The sequence below is a fragment of the Monodelphis domestica genome, chromosome 1 (genome assembly GCF_027887165.1).
Source record: "Monodelphis domestica isolate mMonDom1 chromosome 1, mMonDom1.pri, whole genome shotgun sequence".
Taxonomy (NCBI): domain Eukaryota; kingdom Metazoa; phylum Chordata; class Mammalia; order Didelphimorphia; family Didelphidae; genus Monodelphis; species Monodelphis domestica.
In genome coordinates, this window is record NC_077227.1 from 750151962 (window position 1) to 750170549 (window position 18588).

General features: G+C 44.4%; 1 protein-coding gene across 3 annotated transcripts in view; it reads left to right on the plus strand.

Moving 5' to 3' along the window:
- LPIN1 (lipin 1) overlaps positions 1-18588 on the plus strand; it is a 132475-nt gene that overhangs the window by 41882 nt on the left and 72005 nt on the right. For all 3 annotated transcript variants that reach the window (XM_056814728.1, XM_056814727.1, XM_056814744.1), the window contains exon 2: positions 15490-15546. In XM_056814728.1, coding sequence (XP_056670706.1) covers positions 15496-15546 — 51 coding nt within the window. In that variant the 5' untranslated portion in view covers positions 15490-15495. The remainder of the gene's footprint in view (positions 1-15489; positions 15547-18588) is intronic.

Genomic DNA, 18588 nt, shown 5'->3' on the forward strand with positions numbered 1-18588 from the left:
GCTGGGGCCGTGAGGGCTGGGCAGGAGCTCACAGTCTCAGGAGGGAGCAACATGTACGTGATGTAGAAGCACGCTAGGAGCTCATGCAAATGGCAGCCAGGGACCGGCCAAGGTGGCCCCTTCCCTTTGGGCTGGTCCACGCTCTCCGTCCCCAGGTCCTCCCAGCTCTGGCCTTCTGGTTCCATGTTTTCAGGACCTTCCCGGCTCTGTTCTACAGCCCACAATCCGCCCAGCATTCCGGGCTTCAAGGTCTCCTCTCTTCTCCCTCTGGCATTCCAGCCCCGCCATTCTCCTCTCAGAGCTCTGTGTAATTTCCACTCTGAAATTCTTGGAACTCTGATGGACACCGATTTGCCTGCTAAAAATAGCTACCATTTACCTGGCACCCAGAGGCTCGGGACAAACAGGAGCTCGCTGGATCCCCATCGCAACCCCACCGGCCACCACCGTCCCCTATTCTTCCCTTCATCCCTCCTCAGCTGCTTTCATGGAAAAGCCAGGACAAGAGGTCGGGGGCGGTCAGGAAATCCTTCCTTCCTTCATGTCAGCAGTGGCCTCTTCTCAGAAACCAGGAACAGCACAGAGTGCAGCCTGGCCCTGGGAGGCTGTCCTCATTGACCCGGCTTTGTGCAAATGTGTTTGTACCCAGACGTGTTGACCCTCCTCTAAGTCACAGCTGCTTTTGATTTGGGCAGCCTGGGAGGAATCCATTGATCCCAAACAAATGGATACAAACAGGGGGCAGCTGAGTGGCTCAGTGGATTGAGAGCCAGGCCTAGGGACAGGAAGTCCTGGGTTCAAATCTGGCCTCAGACACTTCCTAGCTGCGTGACCCTGGGCAAGTCACTCAATCCCCACTTAACCCTTATGGCTCTTCTGCCTAGGAACCAACACAGTATTGATTCTAAGATGGAAGGTAAGGATTAAAAAAAAAACAGGTACTAACTATCAGCAGGACAAGTAGAAAAAATCAACAGATTTTTGCTTAGAGAAGGCACTAAAATGAAGAGAGTTTGGGAAAGGCTTCTTGTTGTAAAAGGTAGGATTTGACTGGGACCGGAAGGAAGCCAGAGAACCAGGAGGTGGGCCTGAGGAGGGACAATGGTCCATGTATCAAAAGCACCCAAAACAACACGAACGGTGCTTTGGGGGGTGTCCCTAAGTGTTTAATGGGCATCAGAAAAGACTGACACTAGGTAGATGTCCCTGGGTATGTTTCATGTAGAGAAAGTGGCTGAATAATGGCCATGAGATATCCAGAACAGATCCAGGCTCTCCAGCAATGTGGAAAACTCGGGGACTGTGGCTCCCTTAGTTTTGGTAGCTACGCCTCTCAGAATTCCTCCCAAGGCCACAGACTTTTTCCATCATCTCGTACCATTGACTCATATCAAGTCTGCAACCACATCCTCACACAATGCAGTCTAATAAACTCATGATATTTATTTTGTTTTATTCAAGGGAAAGACTTTGCATTTTATAGCAAAGTAAGTGGCAAAGTGCTTTCCATTCCTCCCCTTTAATATTTTATCTTATGAAATTTGCCCTGTCAAGTTCTTTTGGAGCCTGTCAGTCGTTTCTATCACATTCAACTCTTTGTGGCCCCATTTGAGATTTTCTTGGCAGAGATATTAGACTGGTGTGTTTCCTGGCAAGGGGTCATCTATCCATCCACCCACCCATCCATCTATCCACCCATCCATCCATCCATATGTACATACATACATATATCTATCCATTCATCCACCCACCCATCCATCCATCCATCCATACATCTATCCATCCACCCACCCCTCCATCCATTCACCCACCCATCCATACATCTATCCATCCATCCATTCACCCACCCATCCATACATCTATCCGTCCATCCATCCATTCACCCACCCATCCATACATCTATCCGTCCATCCATCCATCCATCCATCCATCCATCCATCCATCCATCCACCCACCCATCCATACATACATAAATCTATCCATCCATCCATCCATCCATCCATCCATCCATCCATTCACCCACCCATCCATACATCTATCCGTCCATCCATCCATTCACCCACCCATCCATACATCTATCCATCCATCCATCCATCCATCCATCCATCCATACATACATACATACATACATACATAAATCTATCCATCCATCCATCCATCCATTCACCCACCCATCCATACATCTATCCATCCATCCATCCATCCACCCACCCATCCATACATACATAAATCTATCCATCCATCCATCCATCCATCCATCCATTCACCCACCCATCCATACATCTATCCATCCATCCATCCATCCATCCATCCATCCATCCATCCATCCATCCATTCACCCACCCATCCATACATCTATCCATCCATCCATCCATCCATCCATCCATCCATCCATCCATCCATCCATCCATTGACAGATTTGATCCACCTGCCCATTCAGCCTTTCTCCAAGTCACTGATGACAATATAAACCAGTCCAAGCTGAGTATAAGTAGAACTCTAGAATATTCCAGAGCAGAACTTGGACCTCTAGTGAAAATGCTTTGGGTTCATCCACTCGTCCACTTGCAGTCCCACTCAACTGTGTTATTGTTGGGTTAACCCAACTGTTAACCCTTGTGGCTCACTCTTGTCCCCAGGAACAATTGCAGGGACTTTGAGGAGCTCTTTGGGAGATTTCAGAGCAATTAGGTTTCTAGGACTCTTGTGATCAAGTAGTCTGATGGAATAGTCAAGATGAGTCAATGAGTAGTGATTAAATGCTCACTGTGCACCAAGCACTGTCCTAAGAGAGTGTAAGCAATCTGTGCCTTTAAATTACTCCATCATCTCCATCCAGAAAGCCCCCAGTGGGCCATGAGGAATTAGACATTATGGAATGATCAAACAATAAGTATCAATAATCATGTCTGTGTGTGTGCAGTGTGAATGGGGAAGGGGAGGAAGCCTAGGACTTGAAGGAAGTCATTGAAGATGAGAGGTGGAGACAAGGAGGGAAGGTGTTCTAGGCACAGGGGGCAGGCAGTAAGAAAGCATGGAATCAGGAGATGGAGGGTCATGTGTGAGAGACAGCCAGGAAGCCAGTGTTGCTTGAATGAAGATATTTGGGTGAGGGTCTTAAGACATAAGAAGCTTGTAAATGGAGGACAGGGCAGGGTAGGAAAGATTTTGAATGCCAAAGATTTTGGATTTGATCCTGGTGGCAACAAGGAGCCCCTGGAGTGGCTGGGGGTGACATGATCAAATCTGTGCTTTAGGAAAATCACTTTAGTGACCGAATGGAGGATGGACTAGATGGAGTAGGAAGACCTGAGGCAGGCAGACTCCCAAGCAGCTGTTGCCACAGTTCTGGGGTGAGGGAATGGGGGCCTCCACCAGGGAGTGGCCAGGTCATAAGAGAGAAGGGGGAGGTATTGACAGATGCTGAGACCCAACTTGGCAACAGCATGGATATGGGAGGGTTGGGGTGAGTGGGGAGTTGAATACCACTGAGGCTTTGAGCCATAAAATGAAATAAAAATGAGCTGGCATTGGCTTGGCATGATCAGTTTTTCAGAAAGTCATGCTGATTCTGTGTGATCACTGTGTTCTTTTGGCAATACTAACTGGCCTTTGCATCATACATTCCAGAATTTTGCTAGAAATTAAATATAAGTTTGCAAGTTCCATTCTCTTCTATTATAGTGATTATTGGAATCCATCCAATAGCCAATAGAGGATGAAGTGCTGGGCTTGGAATCAGAAAGTTATGGATTCATCTGCTACTTCTCAGATTGAGAATGACTTTGGACAAGTCACTTAATCTCATTGAGCATCCATTTTCTCCTCTGTAAAACGGGCTTATAATATTTTTAGGGCCCTTCCCACTGCATTGTGGTGAGGGTCCACTGGTGTGATGTCAGAAAAGGACTTTGAAGCTATAGACATTCCATTTGTACTTGTTACTGTAGCTGTTCTCCAATATGGCGGTGCTTCTCTCCTTCAGTCATTCAAAGATCCCTGCCAGTGAATCAGAAATCCCATCTACTACTAGACTTTCAGCATGTTTGAGCTCATCAAAGAGGGAAAAATGTATCTTGACCAATCTTGAACACCCAAGGCCACTCTTGTTCTGTCCCTTCCAATGCAATGCTCCTCCTCCTTGGGACAGAAACAGAAACCTACTCCTAACTGTCCATTATCATTGAAGGCAGTCAAGTGGTCTAGTAGATAGAGAGCCCTGGGCTTGGAATCCAGGAAGACCCGAGTTTGAATCCTGCCTCAGACACTATCTGTATGATCCTGCTCAAGTCATATAACTAATTTCTCTGGACCCCAATTTCCCAATCCGTTATATGGGGAATGGGTTGAACTTGATGGCTCCTTCAATTGATTCTGTCCCTAAATCCATGATTTCCTGATAGCACTGAGTTGTTTCATCAGTGCTTGGGTCTTGGGTGAACACCAAAGATGGGTGCTTGGTTGGATCCAGAACTGAATAGGAAGAAGAAAATAGTGGGGGTTGGATTTTGGATTTTGTAGCCTGTGCTACTGTTCTGAGCCTTTTCTGCCACTGAGATTGGTCCATGTTTTGAATATCCCTATTCTCCTTGGGAGGCAGTATGGTCATGAGTCATGGACTGCCATGATCTTTGAAGAACAAGAATAACCAGTGGCCTGTGGGGCATCAGAGGAGGGCATTTCAGGGATGAGGAGAGTGAAGTGTTTCCTCAATGATGACATGTATGAGAAAGGATGCTGTTGGCATCATCCATGACACTTATGAACCAGAGAAAAGGGTCATGTAGCAAACATGAGGGGTAATAAGAGGACGTTCCAAGGCTTCACCAGTTCCCCAAATACTAAAGCTTCTGTAGATGGCCTATAACCCATTGGCCAGGCCTTTAAGTAATGCCTTAAGAAAGGACATTGGCCAAACATGTCACAGGGGAAGCAGGAGGTGTGAGTGATGTTGTGGGTGGAAGGATAATGAATGATAGCTGTTAAAGTCTGCAAAGCTTTATAACTTGTCTTCTCTGATCCTCACTACAGTCCTGGGAGGTAGGTGTGATTATTATCTCCATTTTACATATGGGGAAACTGAGTCCCCCAAAGAGGAAATGACTTACCCAAAGGGACAAAATATCAGAGCTGGGATTTGAGTCTGGGTCCTCAGATTCCAATGCTTTCATCATTTTGCCTTACCTTTGAGTTAATTCCCTTCATCCCATCTTTGTAGTCACCCATTAATCCTGGAACTTCCTGCTCCCCACCCCTCTCTGCCTTCCCCTAGGGCCTGGTGCTCAGACTTACACTTGCAGGTGACAGATGCCAAATCAAAGACTCATGGATGGGATTTTCTTTAGGTCCCAATTTCCTGGCGGCTTTGCCTTCTCACAGAATGTGAGGGTGCTTCGGAGGCAACGTTTCTGACTCGCCTTCCCTCCCAGGGGCCCTTGGGCAGTGCTGACCCAGTTTTACAACTGCCTGGTTTTGTGTGACTGATGGATGTTTTCTGTGAAATCATTCCTTCCAGCAGATGAGTCAGTCAATGAATGATGAGCAGATGACTTCATGATGTCCTGCATTCCTCGGAAGGGCTGGGTTAGGAATGCTGAAAGAGAAGATGCTCGAGGAGAGTTCTCTGTCCAACACTTTTAGTAGAGCATCATGGGAAGTGATGTGCAGTGTCTAGGAGAGATGATCCCTTAAGGCTCTTCCCAGGTCCACAGAGTTATTGCTACAAGGCTCCTCCTAGGCTTCTAGTCTACCCTCTTCATTTTATAGGTGAGGAAACGGAGACCCAGGAGGGGAAGGGACTTACCCAAGAGCATACAGAGTTAAGTGATGGGAACAACATTTGAACTGAGTTTCCATGGCTGTAAATTAGTGGGAAAGTTCAGCAATCTTTCCATTTAAACCAAATTATTTCCCTTGCCAGCTTAAAAGCGAGTCTCGAGATTTAAGAAACAAAATTGTGCCCAGTTTAAATTAAATGCAGTTCCTTCTGGATTTAAATCTATGATCCATGACCTACGGCCTCTAGGAAGCCTTTCCAGCTGTCACTCTGGGCCTCTGAGCCAATGCCTTATTTGTGATTTCATCGGAGTCAGCATTCCTTCCAAAAGGGGATCTCTGAACCCATCCGTGCCTGCTTAGATGCACTGCTCTTGTCTGTAGATGAAAGAAGGAAGGAAAAAGCATCTTTCAGAGTTTCCTCTGGCCAGGCACTGGGCTAAGTGCTGGGGCGAGCACACAAAGACACGATGGCCCCTGACCTCCCAAAGCTGACATTCCAGTGGCGGAGAGCACCCACCTTGGGGAGGGGGAGCAGAGAGGGCTCTCGGAGAGAAATGGAGCAGATTTGGAAGGAGCCAATGGGAAGAGGGTGTGTGCCCAGCCCAAAGATGGTGGGTGATTGAAGCATGGCTGAAAGAGGGGGTGATACTTGGATCCCCATGGCTTCTCTCTAGTCCTGGGGGCGAGGAGTTCAGCAGACCCCCCTCTGCTCCTCTCTCCCTCCTCTTTCTTGGCTGGGCTCCATCTCTCCAGCTTGGTCTCCATCATTAAGTCCACTCACGATGACTACGGTTTCGGGGCACTGTCACACGTTGGATGACATTTTGATGAGTGATGGGAGGTGGGAGGCGAGCCAAAGAGGCAGAGAAGAGTGCCTCAGCCTGAGGCTTTGGATGACAAGGAAGTGCTTGAGGAAGGAACTCTGGGGCTTGGTTAGAAATGACACGAGTAATCCTTCCTTCATTCTCATCAGCACCTACGAGAAGCAAGATCTTGTTTTTAGCTCTAAGGAGACATAAAGCACAATAACAAAAACAACAACAACCAATGGCTGTCCCTTCCATAGCACTTTCAGGTTTATAAGCTGTTCCCTTACATGAGATCATTTGACTTTCGCCACAGCCCTGTGGTATGGCTTTAGCATAATTATACCCATTTTATAGATATGGAAACCGAGACTCAGAGAAGTTAATACAAATGATGATGATGATGCTGGATCACACATATGTAGTTCTTGGAGATTTGGAGACTGCTATAAACATATCCTCTCATTTGAGCCTCCTGATTATTCTGGGAAGTTGGGGCCATTATTTTTTCCATTTTAGAGATGAGGAAACTAGAGGCAAAGAGAAGTTAAGGGACTCACCTGGGGTCACCCAGCTAGTGAGTTTCTGAGGCAGGCCTCCCAGCCCAGGTCCTGTCCACTGAGCCTGCTGGAACATGAAAGGGGTTTGGGTCCAGGGGTTGGAGCCCAGGACCTTCGAGTGCCTTTTCTTTTGGCCCTGAAACTCTGATTCCATGCTTAGGTCTTTGTTGGGACTTAGAGCCAGAAGGGACTTTTGGAATTGAGTCCAGGCTGCTCATTTTGTTGTTGTTCAGTCATTTTTCAATCGTGTTGAATTCTCTGTGATCCTCTTCAGGGTTTTCTTGATGAAGATACTGGGGTGGTTTGTCATTTCCTTGTCTGGCTCATTTTACAGATGAAGAAACTGAGGCAAAGAGAGGTTAAGTGACTTGCCCAGGGTCATATAGCTAATAAGTGTCTGAGGTCAGATTCAAACTTAGGTCTTCCTAACTCAAGGCTCAGTACTCTATCCACTATGCCACCCAGCTGTCATTCATTTTATGGATGGGGAACCTGACACCTGAGGCAGGTTGGTGCCAAAGAGGAAGGAATCTGAGTCCAGGAGTTAGGAAGACCTGAGTTCCAGTCCTGCCTCAGACATTTCCTACTTCTATAATTTTGGACCAGTCTCAGTTTTCTCACCAGTAAAATGGGGATAAGAGCATTTGCTTCCCTTGGTGTTCGTGGGGGTTGATAAATTAACATTTATAAAGCATTTTAGGAGTTCTGATTCATGGAATTAGACTAGTATGTGAATGAATGAATGCATGAATGAATGAAGCATTTATTCAGTGCTTATTCTGTGCAAAGCACTGTGCTAAGAACTGGGGACACACATAGGAAAGCCAGGGGGTCATTCTACTGGGGGAGACAGCATACACAGGAGGTTTTAGCTGCAAGCCATGTGGGATGGTCCCATTATTTGGGGGGAGCAGCAGAGCTAATGGTCAGGCCTCCTCTTTAATGTCATCTCCACTCATCAAATCAAGTCAGCTTCTGATGTTACCCCACTGGTCATGGCTAAAGGCTTTGGTGGTCAGAATCTTCCTTTCTGGGTCTTTTGTGGCGGTGGCTTCTGTAGGAGCAAGTCTGGGGCTACATCTCCACAAGGGCCATTTCCTAGAGTGCTGTCCAAGGGTTCTGGGCCAGAATGATGACTATTTCCAAGGTCCATTGGGACCCAGGACCCTTGACAGAATGGAGCCTATAACAGGTGTGAGGGGAGATGTTGGCCAAGGCGATGGGGGGTTAGACTTGCTTATTATACCTTCCTCAGAGTGCCTCATTGCTTCAGCTAGGCTGACTTGCTTGGCCTTGGGTGGCAAGTGATTATTACCTATTGGGGATGGGAGGGAGACCATCTGGCTCAGGGAATATCATGAGAAACATTGTAAATGCCTTGCTGAAATCCACTTGAATCCAACTATATCTCCTCATCCACTAGCATTGTAGTCCTGACCTTATAGGAAAGGAGGTTAATCTGGCATGACTTGTTCTTGTTGAACCCGTGCTGGTTCCTAATGCTCCCTTCTTTTTTTCCTAAGTGTTCACAAATTACCTTTTAACATGCACAAAAGTATGCTTTGAACAACTATGCCCTCAGGTCCATGCCCCAGCCATTGCTGAGTACCTAAGGGCTCATTTGGGACACAGGGCCCTCCTTGGCCTGCAGTTTCTTTGTAGTTCTGAAATCATTCTGTGGCTATTAAAAAAAGAGAGTTTAGGAGATCCTGGTGAGGTCATTGAAAACGGAATGTCTGAGCTTCAAGAATCTTAGAGCATCAAATGTTAGACTTCTAAGGGGCCTTGGAGGGCATTTAGCTCAACTCTCTCATTTTACAGATGAGGAAACTGAGGCCAGGAGAGAAGTGACTTGCAGCAGGATTGGGATTAAATCTTGGGTCTCCTGAATGTCCCTTCCCTTCAGCCACACTTTGCTAATGCAGTTGGAGGTATCCTTTAATAGACAGAGTTGTTTCAGGCCTCCCCAATTGGGTCCTGTCACTCTAGACCAACTGACCACTCCAGGCCTACTAAGTGGGAAGTCAAATGATCTCCTTGCTCCTGCTTTCCCCTCCCACCATTGGAATCCCTTTCCCCCATCTTCCTTTCTTATCCATTCTATCTATCCTTCAAGGCCCTTCTTCCTGAAGTCTGCCTTGGGCGGACCACAGCACTGTTTCCTTTCTCTCTACTTCTGGAGCCCTGATGGCTCATGATGCTCTGAGCCTCTTATCCGCATGGACCCACCTGGATTTTCCCATGAGTCGGGGCTGCTCCAGAGGTCCTCTGTATCTGCTGCTCTGCTCCTCACCATGCAGAATGCCAGTCCTGAAGGGGCTTTAGAGATTCTCTGGTCCACAGTTCCTCGCACTATTCCCACACATTCTCCTTCCCCTGGAGATGCCCTCCAGTGATAGTGTGAGGCATTGCTGGGTACTGGTGGTCCGAGACACCCTACTCTGGGGCCAGGTAGAGCAAGTCCAGTCCTTCCTTCTTCCAGGCGACAGTCCTTTAGATACTTGAGTCCAGGGCTGTCCTGCCCTGCTGTCTAGGGCACATCTCCTTCCCTCTGTGCTATTTTCATTTCTGTTTTCTATGACTGAGCTGCATCTATCATGAAATCGAGACCTTCACCTTTCTCTAGATATTCCCTTGTTCCCTTATGCCCTCCATAGAGTGTTCAGTCTAGAACTGAACCCAGTATTCCAGATTTGGTCTTAGAGAACAAAAGAATTATCTTTTCCCTTATTCTGGGCGTGATGCCTCTGTTAGAGCAGCCCAAGAAGAATGCTCCATTTTTTTCTAGCTTCCATTTCATATTTTTGACTTATGCTGAGCTTGAGGTCCACTAGGACCCCAGAGTCTCTATGGATAAACTACTATCTCCTTGTCATAGAGTTAAAGCATGAAGAGATAAAAAAATACCCAATCAACAATCATTTTTAATCACCTACTCTGTGCCCAGCACTATGTTAGGCTCTGTAGATAGAAATATAGAAGCAAAATAAGGTGTTTATTTTTTGTTTTACTGAGGAGATCTAGCACATCAAAGATGAGCAAACATGGGCTAGTTATAAAATAAATACAGAGTGATTTGGAGGAGGGGTAGCCAAAGCTGGGAGAATCAGAAGGTGGCCCTGAGGCAGAGCCTTGGAGGGAACTAGAGAACTCTAAGACCAAGAACTGAGGAGAGAGCGTGCCAGGAATAATGAGAGGTCTGTGCAAAAGCTTGGAGGAAAGAGATGAGGAAGAGTAAGCAGGCCAATGTGACTGAAGCCGGAGTGCCTCTGCGGAGTATTGTGTATTTAGCCTGAAAAGGTAGGTTGAGACTTGTTAATGAAGGGCTTTAAATATGAATCATAGAAGTTTACACTTCCTCTTCAAGGCAATAGGGAGCCATAGGAGCTTCTAGAGTAGAAAACATCTTAGCAATCATCTGATGTAGAGGCTCTTAACCCGGGATCTGTGAACTTAAATTTACAAAAATATGTATATATAAGAGCTTTATTTCAATGGAATTGATTACCTTTGTAATTGTGTTTTATTTATGTTTTTGAAAATATTTTTTCTGAGAAGAAATCCCCAACTGTTACCAGATTGCCAAAGGGGCCATGCCACAAAAAAAGGTTAAGAGCTCCTAATCTAGTCTAATGTTCTCAATTTACAGATGAGGAAACTGAGGCTCAGAGGGTTGAAGCAACTCACCCAAGATCACACAGACAGCATCAAACAGACTGAATTTGAACCCAGGGACTCTGATGCCAAATGTCTTGTTCATCCTTGCCTCTGTCAAACCCCTCATTTTAGAAGAAACTCAGTGGAAATATGACTTACTCAAGTTCTTCTAGTAAATGAGTGGGGTCTGAGATCACAGAAGAATGCTGGGACTGAGTCCAAGCTATCACTTTATCCAACTGTCCAAGGTTACTCAGAGCCTTGGGGTTCCAACACCTTGGGGTTCTCTGCCTACAGAGCCCAGGCTCTTTGTGTGTAAATTTATTCACTAAGGTCTCCCCCTGAAAAAAGATGATGCAAACAAAATGTGCACGTTTGCTCCCAAGTTCCTTTGTATTAGGAGAAAACCTGGATGTGAATTAAGAAATAATTATGAATTAATTAAAATTAAATTAATGAATCAAAATTATTATGAATTAATTAATTAAAATTAACAAATTAAAATTATTATGAATTAATTAATTTAATTTAAATAAATGAATTAATTAAATTAATTATGACATGAATTGATTATGATTATTAATTATTAAATAATTATTAATCAACTAAATTACTAATTGATTAATAAAATAATTAAATTAATTGATGAATTGAAATTATTATGAATTAAAAAATAAACATTCATTTATATCAATGAACTCATGATAGTTCTTGTTATGTCCATCTTCTCCCTCGTTCCCAGATAATTATCTCTTAGAATAAACATCTAAAAGGAAGAATGAAAGAAAAAAATGTTCTGTAGACTTTGCCGCAACAAGCATTTTGATACTTTATCCACTGTGTCCTCTAGTTGCCTTCTTGGAATGGGGGTTAGAAGTACCTGAGTTCAAATCCTCCCTCAGCCATTCATTAGACCCGAGGTAAATCATGTATCTTGTCTGTGGAACGTGATGGGTTGGACTCTGAAGTCCCTTCCAATTAGAAATAAATATATAGTCCTTAGAGGATATGTCCAGCAGAGGAATCTCTAGACCAGAGGATGGAAATGTCAGTCCTTTTCTTTGTAGAAGATTTACAGAATACTTGAACCAAATCACAGCTCTACCAACAATGTACCAGTGTGCCCACCTTGCCATAATCCTTTCAACATAGGTCATTCTTATCATTTGATATCTTTGCCTGGTCTAATCTAACCTCCATTGATTTAGCACCTGAAGGAGGAGGAAGTATGATTAAGGGAGGCATTATGGCTTGGTGGAAAGAATGCATCAGAGCCTCTGGGTTTGAACCTTGTTCGTTCCCTTATTGACTGAGTGACTTTGGTCAAGCCCTCTATAAAATGGAACTATCTTGCTTTCCAGCTTTAAATCTATGATACAAAATGTTTCCCTTCTAGGGTCTGGTCAAAGGGGCAGCACAAGTATTCTTGTCCCCATTTCTCAGATGAGGAAACTAACAAGGTGAAAGGATTTTCCTAGGACTAAGGAGCGAGTGGCAGAGTCTGGACACTCTCAGGGTTTCTGAAATGTTACTGAGCCAGGGTCCACATTGAAAAATGCCTGGAATGCAGCACTGAGAATGGCCCATACCCTCCTTTGCCCAGAGACAGTTCCAAAGCAGCATTCAAATGCTTGCAAAGACTTCCAAATGAGAGAAACAGGGAAGGTTTGGCACCACTATGGTGATGGGACTGGCCGTAGAGTCAGTAAGACCCAGCTCCATCTGCCTTTGGCTACCTACCAGTTGTGTGACCCTTCCCCAGTTTCCTCATCTGTGAAATGGGCCCATTGGAATAGATCTCCTCTGAGGGCCATCCCAGATCTGATAGGCCATGATTCCTTGTGTCTGGTAGACTTTCTCTGAGTGGCATACATAGGGAGCATCTTTATTTTTTAGGCCTTTGATCACACAATCGTGGGTTTTGTCTTTATCTCCCATTACCTGTATTTTCCCCTTTTCTCTAAGGGCCTGATAGAGGCCCTGGTTTTTATTGCTGGTGCTTTTCCTTATTTCCTATATTCTTCCTAGGCTGCCCTTGTGACACACTCTCTATAGCACTAAGCCTGACCAGTTATGTTGGTGGCTTTCTGTGTCCCCTGCTCCTTGCAGCCAAATGATCTTTTGATTGTATCAGGAAAAAAGCACATGTTGATTATTTTACTTGAAACTCCACTTTTAGTCAGGGGCCAGTACAAACACTGTGACTTCCAGCTGTTGGCAGGAAGCCTAGACCACCTCGTGAAAAGCAGCTCAATCTCACTATTGTGCTCCAAGAGGGCTGCTGGGGAACGTGATGTTTGTTTGTTGCGTGCCTGGAAGAATCCGAGTGACAGTTCAGAACATCTGATGCTCCATCCCTGATTTTGTTGCAAAATAACCAAGTATTTCACAAGGGTCTGAAATAGCAGCCACAGGGCCCATCTCGAGAAATGGTTCAAAATAGACTTTTCTTTCCCAAGAACTGCGGCTGGGCTAAGGGGCTGGGATGCTGCATTCTCTCCCTTTGCCACTCGAGGGAATCTCTCAGCTTTGGTTTTGCTGTTACTTCTCAAGAGAGAGTCAGGGTCTCTTGTCTCCCACTCTTTGAGAGTAGGAATCATTTATCTATCTCTATCTATCTATCTATCTATCTATCTATCTATCTATCTATCTATCTATCTATCTATCTGTCTATCTATCTGTTTATCCATCTGTCTGTCTATCTATCTATCTATCTATCTATCTTTCTATTATAAAGGGTTAAATTAGGAATCTGAAAAAATAAGAGAGCAGCTTTAATAATTTAAGTTTTAATGAGAATATAGTAGAGTTATAAATTGATATTATCCCTTTAAGCCAGAGAAAAGAAAACTTCTAGCAGCTTTTAACAATTAACAATTTAGTTTAATGAAAATAGAGATAGTAAAGAAGTATAGTAAAATGAATATAGTAAAGGAGAGAACTATAGAAAAATGGTAGAGAAAGATTTCCTAATGTCTATACTAGTTATTCTATAACTACTTGTAATTACGACCTAAAATTGCCTATATCTACCTATAACTGCCTATAACTACCTCTAATAACAACCACCCCACAGAGTTCTAACCCAATACAGCTCAGTCAAAATCAACCCAGTGTTCAATCCAACCCAAATAGATCTGTCAAAGAAGACCAGCCACTTCCCAACCCAGAAAGGGTCAAAAAGCCCTCTCAGTAAGCTCAGGCCTGCCTTTATATTCCAGCAACTAAACACACGCCCAGCAGTCAACTTCCTGGCAACTGCCAGCCCTAACTGTCAGCAACTGATTCCTTTTTATCACCTTTTCCTATCTCACTTCTCATCTCTATCATTCTTCTTTCCTGTCTCTATGGTTTATAATTCCTGTCACTGTGGGCTAGTTAATGCCTCACATCTCTATGGTAAGAAGACCTCCAGGTCCCCTGTTAAATTAAAAAAGGAATAAAGAATTCCTTTTTATTCTATCTATCTATCTATCTATCTATCTATCTATCTATCTATCTATCTACCTAATTTGTGTCCCTCTTCCAGCCTCTCAAAGGAAAATTAGTTGCCAAACTTCCTAGAGAATGGAAGGGACACCCCAAAGCTGCCTCTCCTGTTAAATTAATTAATTAATTAATTAATGCAGGAGCCCCCTCCTACTGCTGTCTTAATTTACTGAAGCAATTAAGATGCCCATTTCTCTCAATGTGAAGACATCCTCTGAGTAGTCAGGGCAATTCTTCTCATGCTTCCCCATTATATAGTTCAATGGCAAATCCTTCTGGGCTCAAACGAGGGCAACGACCAAGGTGAGAGTAGAGACCCAAGCTGCCTTCTCTTGCTTCAGCCTATTCAGTGACATTCTGGAATTGATCCCAGCCTTTTCTCCAGCTTCAACCTCAAGGCAAATCTGCCTCCATATTTTGAGAACTTCTTTAGTATGAGTGACACTCCTGCTCCCTTAGTCCTGCCCTCTAGGACTTAGTAAAAAATTCTTTTTGAGTTGCTGGCAATTAAAAAAAAATTCTTTCTTGGTGGCTAAGTTTCTGGTGACAAGTTTAAGATAATCAGCCCAGGCTGGTCTTGCAGCTCATTCCTGGGCCAGTTTCTGAAGCGTGCCCAGCTTGGGAGGTGGCAGGATCTAGGAGAAAGAGCATTGGCTTTCAGATGACTTGGGAATAGGAGCGTTCACCTTAGAATGCAGAACATTAGTGCTGAGACTTTAGAACATAGAACACAGAATGCAGCAGCTGGAAGGGATCTTAAAACAGGGAACATCAGAGTGACCTTAGAACATCGAATATTGGAGCTTAAAGAGACCTTAGAATGTAGACTGTCTGAACTGGAAGGCCCTTGACTTCTAGGCTAGGAAGGCTTCTTTCCCCCTTCCTGGAGTGGGTCTATTTAAGGTTGGAAATTCTGGACATCAGGGCTCTCCTTCTTACAACAACGGTTCTGTACAAGAGACCAGGCCTCTTTGGGGTGGGCTACTGGGTGCCCTGGAACTTAACATATTTGACAATCAATTTAGACCTACTTTGAGATCAATGCTGTCTTCAGCCTTTCTTACTGGGCCTCCTAGATCTTGTGATCCCAGAATTTTGAAATCTAATTGTAGACATTTTCGTGCCATTGAGGTAACTGGGGGAAGAATGGCAAAATTACTTCTGAGACTCAGTTTCCTCTTTTTTAAATTTTATTTTAGATTCCGATGATGAAGGACCCTGGATGGATTCGGAATGTATGGACTTCGAATCTTAATGTGAGTAGTTTAAAGAACAGCCAATCTGTTTTCATTCCAATTAATTTGCATTTATTTCCTCTGTCTCCCATTTACCCCTCACGACCTGTCCCTTCCCGAGAAAAAAATAAAACAAGATGCATTGCCAAGGAAAATAAATCCCCACATTGGTCCCATTGGAAACCGAGTGCCTCGTTCTGCACATTTTGACCCCTTCTCTTTGTCAGGGCCTAGTTAGAATTCTTTGTCACTGGTCCTTGGAGCCGTGACTGGTCATCGCGGTGATCAGAAGAGCCCGTACATCTTCTCCTTTTAACTGTGGGGCTGGGGGCAAAGCTTGTGTTCAAGTGAGGGGAGGCTTCCTTCCTGGTTCCTTTGTTTACCAAGCCTTTATCACTCACCCAAACTCTTATTTTGGACACATATTCTGCTTATAGTTGGAGCCCACTGAAAGCCAGTCCAACAAAGTGAGTGGCCACGTTCTATAGATCCAGGCAGGACCTCAGAGGCCATCGAGGCCAACCCTGACCTGAACAAGAATCCTCAAGGCCATCTACCCATCGTGTAGCCTTGTCTTGGATGACTTGGATGGAAAGGGATTCCCGTCCTCCCAAGGCTATCCATTCCTTCTTGGGATGGCTTTGATTAAGTCAATCCAATAAGCATTTATTAAGCACCGTGCCATGCTTTCTGATTAGAATTAGAGAATATTGCCTTACATCAGCCTCACATCTCTTTCTTTTTACCCACTGCTTCTTGTATGGGCCTCTGTGGTCAAGGAGAGGAAATCAGATTCTTTTTCCCTGGAAGAGCCCTTGGGTTACAGAAAAGCAACTATGATGTTCTCTTCCTAATTTTCTCTCTACCTCTTTTTTAAATTTCAAAATGATTTATTAAGACATTTTAAAATTAAAATACAAAGACTGCTTCTTGGTTTGTGGTTCACTGAATCAGCCAATTGTTAGGTATTCATTCAACTGGCCTTTTGGATCCTAGGAAAAATCCTTGTTTAAAATAAAACAAGCAATGGAGACTCTTCAAGATACCAAATATCTTTTGCTGGAGGGAACAGAGAATTGGATTGAAAGTCAAGACACTTGGCTTCAAATCCATCTTATGCCATTGATTTTAGGTATGATCTTGGACAAGTCATTTTACTTAGATTCCTCATCTGTAAAATGAAGGATTTGGACTAGATGGCCACTGAGGAAATTTTGGCTCTGCGATTCTTGGATGTCGTTGGGTAAAACATGGAAATATAGAGGAATCGACGGGGAATAAAACTTTCTTAATGAGTGTCCCAAATTAACCAATCTGCTTTGTTGACAGATGGACAGATGCCAGCTAGATAGTAGTGATTTTTGATGGATTTGAAATTGGTTTAATGGCCAGACCCAAAGAGAATTCACTCATAATGTGATGCCAGCTAGGAAAAGGACCATTGGTAGAGTATCCCCAGGATCTGTGCTTCACCTAGCACTGCTGATCATTTTTATCAATGACCAAATGAATATTAATATCAAGGTGAATATCATTGATTATCAATTAATAAAGGTACCCCAAGATGGTGGGCTTATGAGATCTTCAGATGGCCCCAAGTTGGGAAGGGCTAATGGAGATGATGACGGTGTCCAGATCCCAAAAGATCTTGAGAAACTTTGCCATTGTGCTGAATATAATAAAAAGAAACTTAATGGGAATAAATGTAAAGTCTTACACTGGGGTTCAAAAAATCAACTCTTCCCAGGCAAAGGTCAGGGAGGTCTGGCTACAAAGGACTGCTGAGAAAAGAGAGGCAAGTTTTAGGGGACTCTAAGCTCTATGGGGGTCAGTAGTGTAGGATGACAGCTGAAAAAAGTCACTTGTTAGATGTGGGAAATGAGAGGCCCATTTTTCAAAAAGGAAGTTTGAAGACCCAAATGGGTAAGATTATTCTGCCTTGGCCCCTGTTTGAAGTTCTCTGCTTGGCTCAGGGCACCAGGGGAAGACCAGATTTAGTCCACAGGAAAGCACTAAGGACCGTGAGGGGTCTCAAGCTCATCTTCTGAGCACTGGCCAAAAGACCCGCTGGTGATGGTTGTAGGGGTCTGGGCCATCATCAGATGGATTCCATTTGTCCTTCTTGGCCATAGAGGGTGGAATAAGGTAAAAAAGGTGAAAGCTGTAAAAAGACATCTTTATGCTTCATATAAAGAGAAAATTCCTAGGAAGTTTGGTGTTATTGAGTTGTTTTTCAGTTGTGTCTAACTCTTCATCATCCCTTTTGGAGTCTTCTTGGCAAAGGTACTGGAGTGCTTTGCCATTTCCTTTTCCAGCTCATTCGTCAGGTGAGGAAACTGAGGACCAACAGAATTGAGTGACTTGTCCAGGACCACACAGCTATCAATTCAATAAACATTTATTAAGCACCTACTATGTGCTGGTCTCTGCTCTCAAAGAACCTCAATTCTATCAGAGGAGACTGTACATAAAATGAGCGTCTATGGAATAAGCGTAGACTAAATCCCAGGTGGTTAAGTACAAGGGAGTTGGGACTCAACAAGGTTCCTTGAGCCCCTGGGTCCGAGGCACTGAGCTAAGTGCTTCAGATTCAAAGAGGGGAGGGAGGAAGGGAGGCTGCTGGCAGCTGCGGGGATCAGGAAGGGCTTCAGGGGGACAGTGAGCTTTAGCTGAGTCCTGAGGAAAGTGAGGGATTCCCTGAGGCAGAGGTGAGCTGAGGAGGGAAGAGGTAGGAGAGAGATGGAGTGTCATAGGTGAGATCCAGAGAGAAGCCTGGTCTGGCTGGCATCCCACAACGGCAGTCACATGTGGCACTGGCCCACTTCAGGGGGAGATAGGATCTGCCTCCCTGGAGGTCTTTTTTTTTTTGGGGGGGGGTGGATTCCCATTGGTTACGGGTTGCACTAAGTGCCTCTGAGGTTCCTTCCATCTCTAAGATTCTGAGATCCAGGTTGAGCTTCTATGGAATCAGGTGAGGGCCATGTTGCCATCTTTGTTGCCTTTATATGGTGGAAAAAATAAATCCTGCGTCTGGAGTCTGAGGAGCTGAGTTCAAATCCTGCT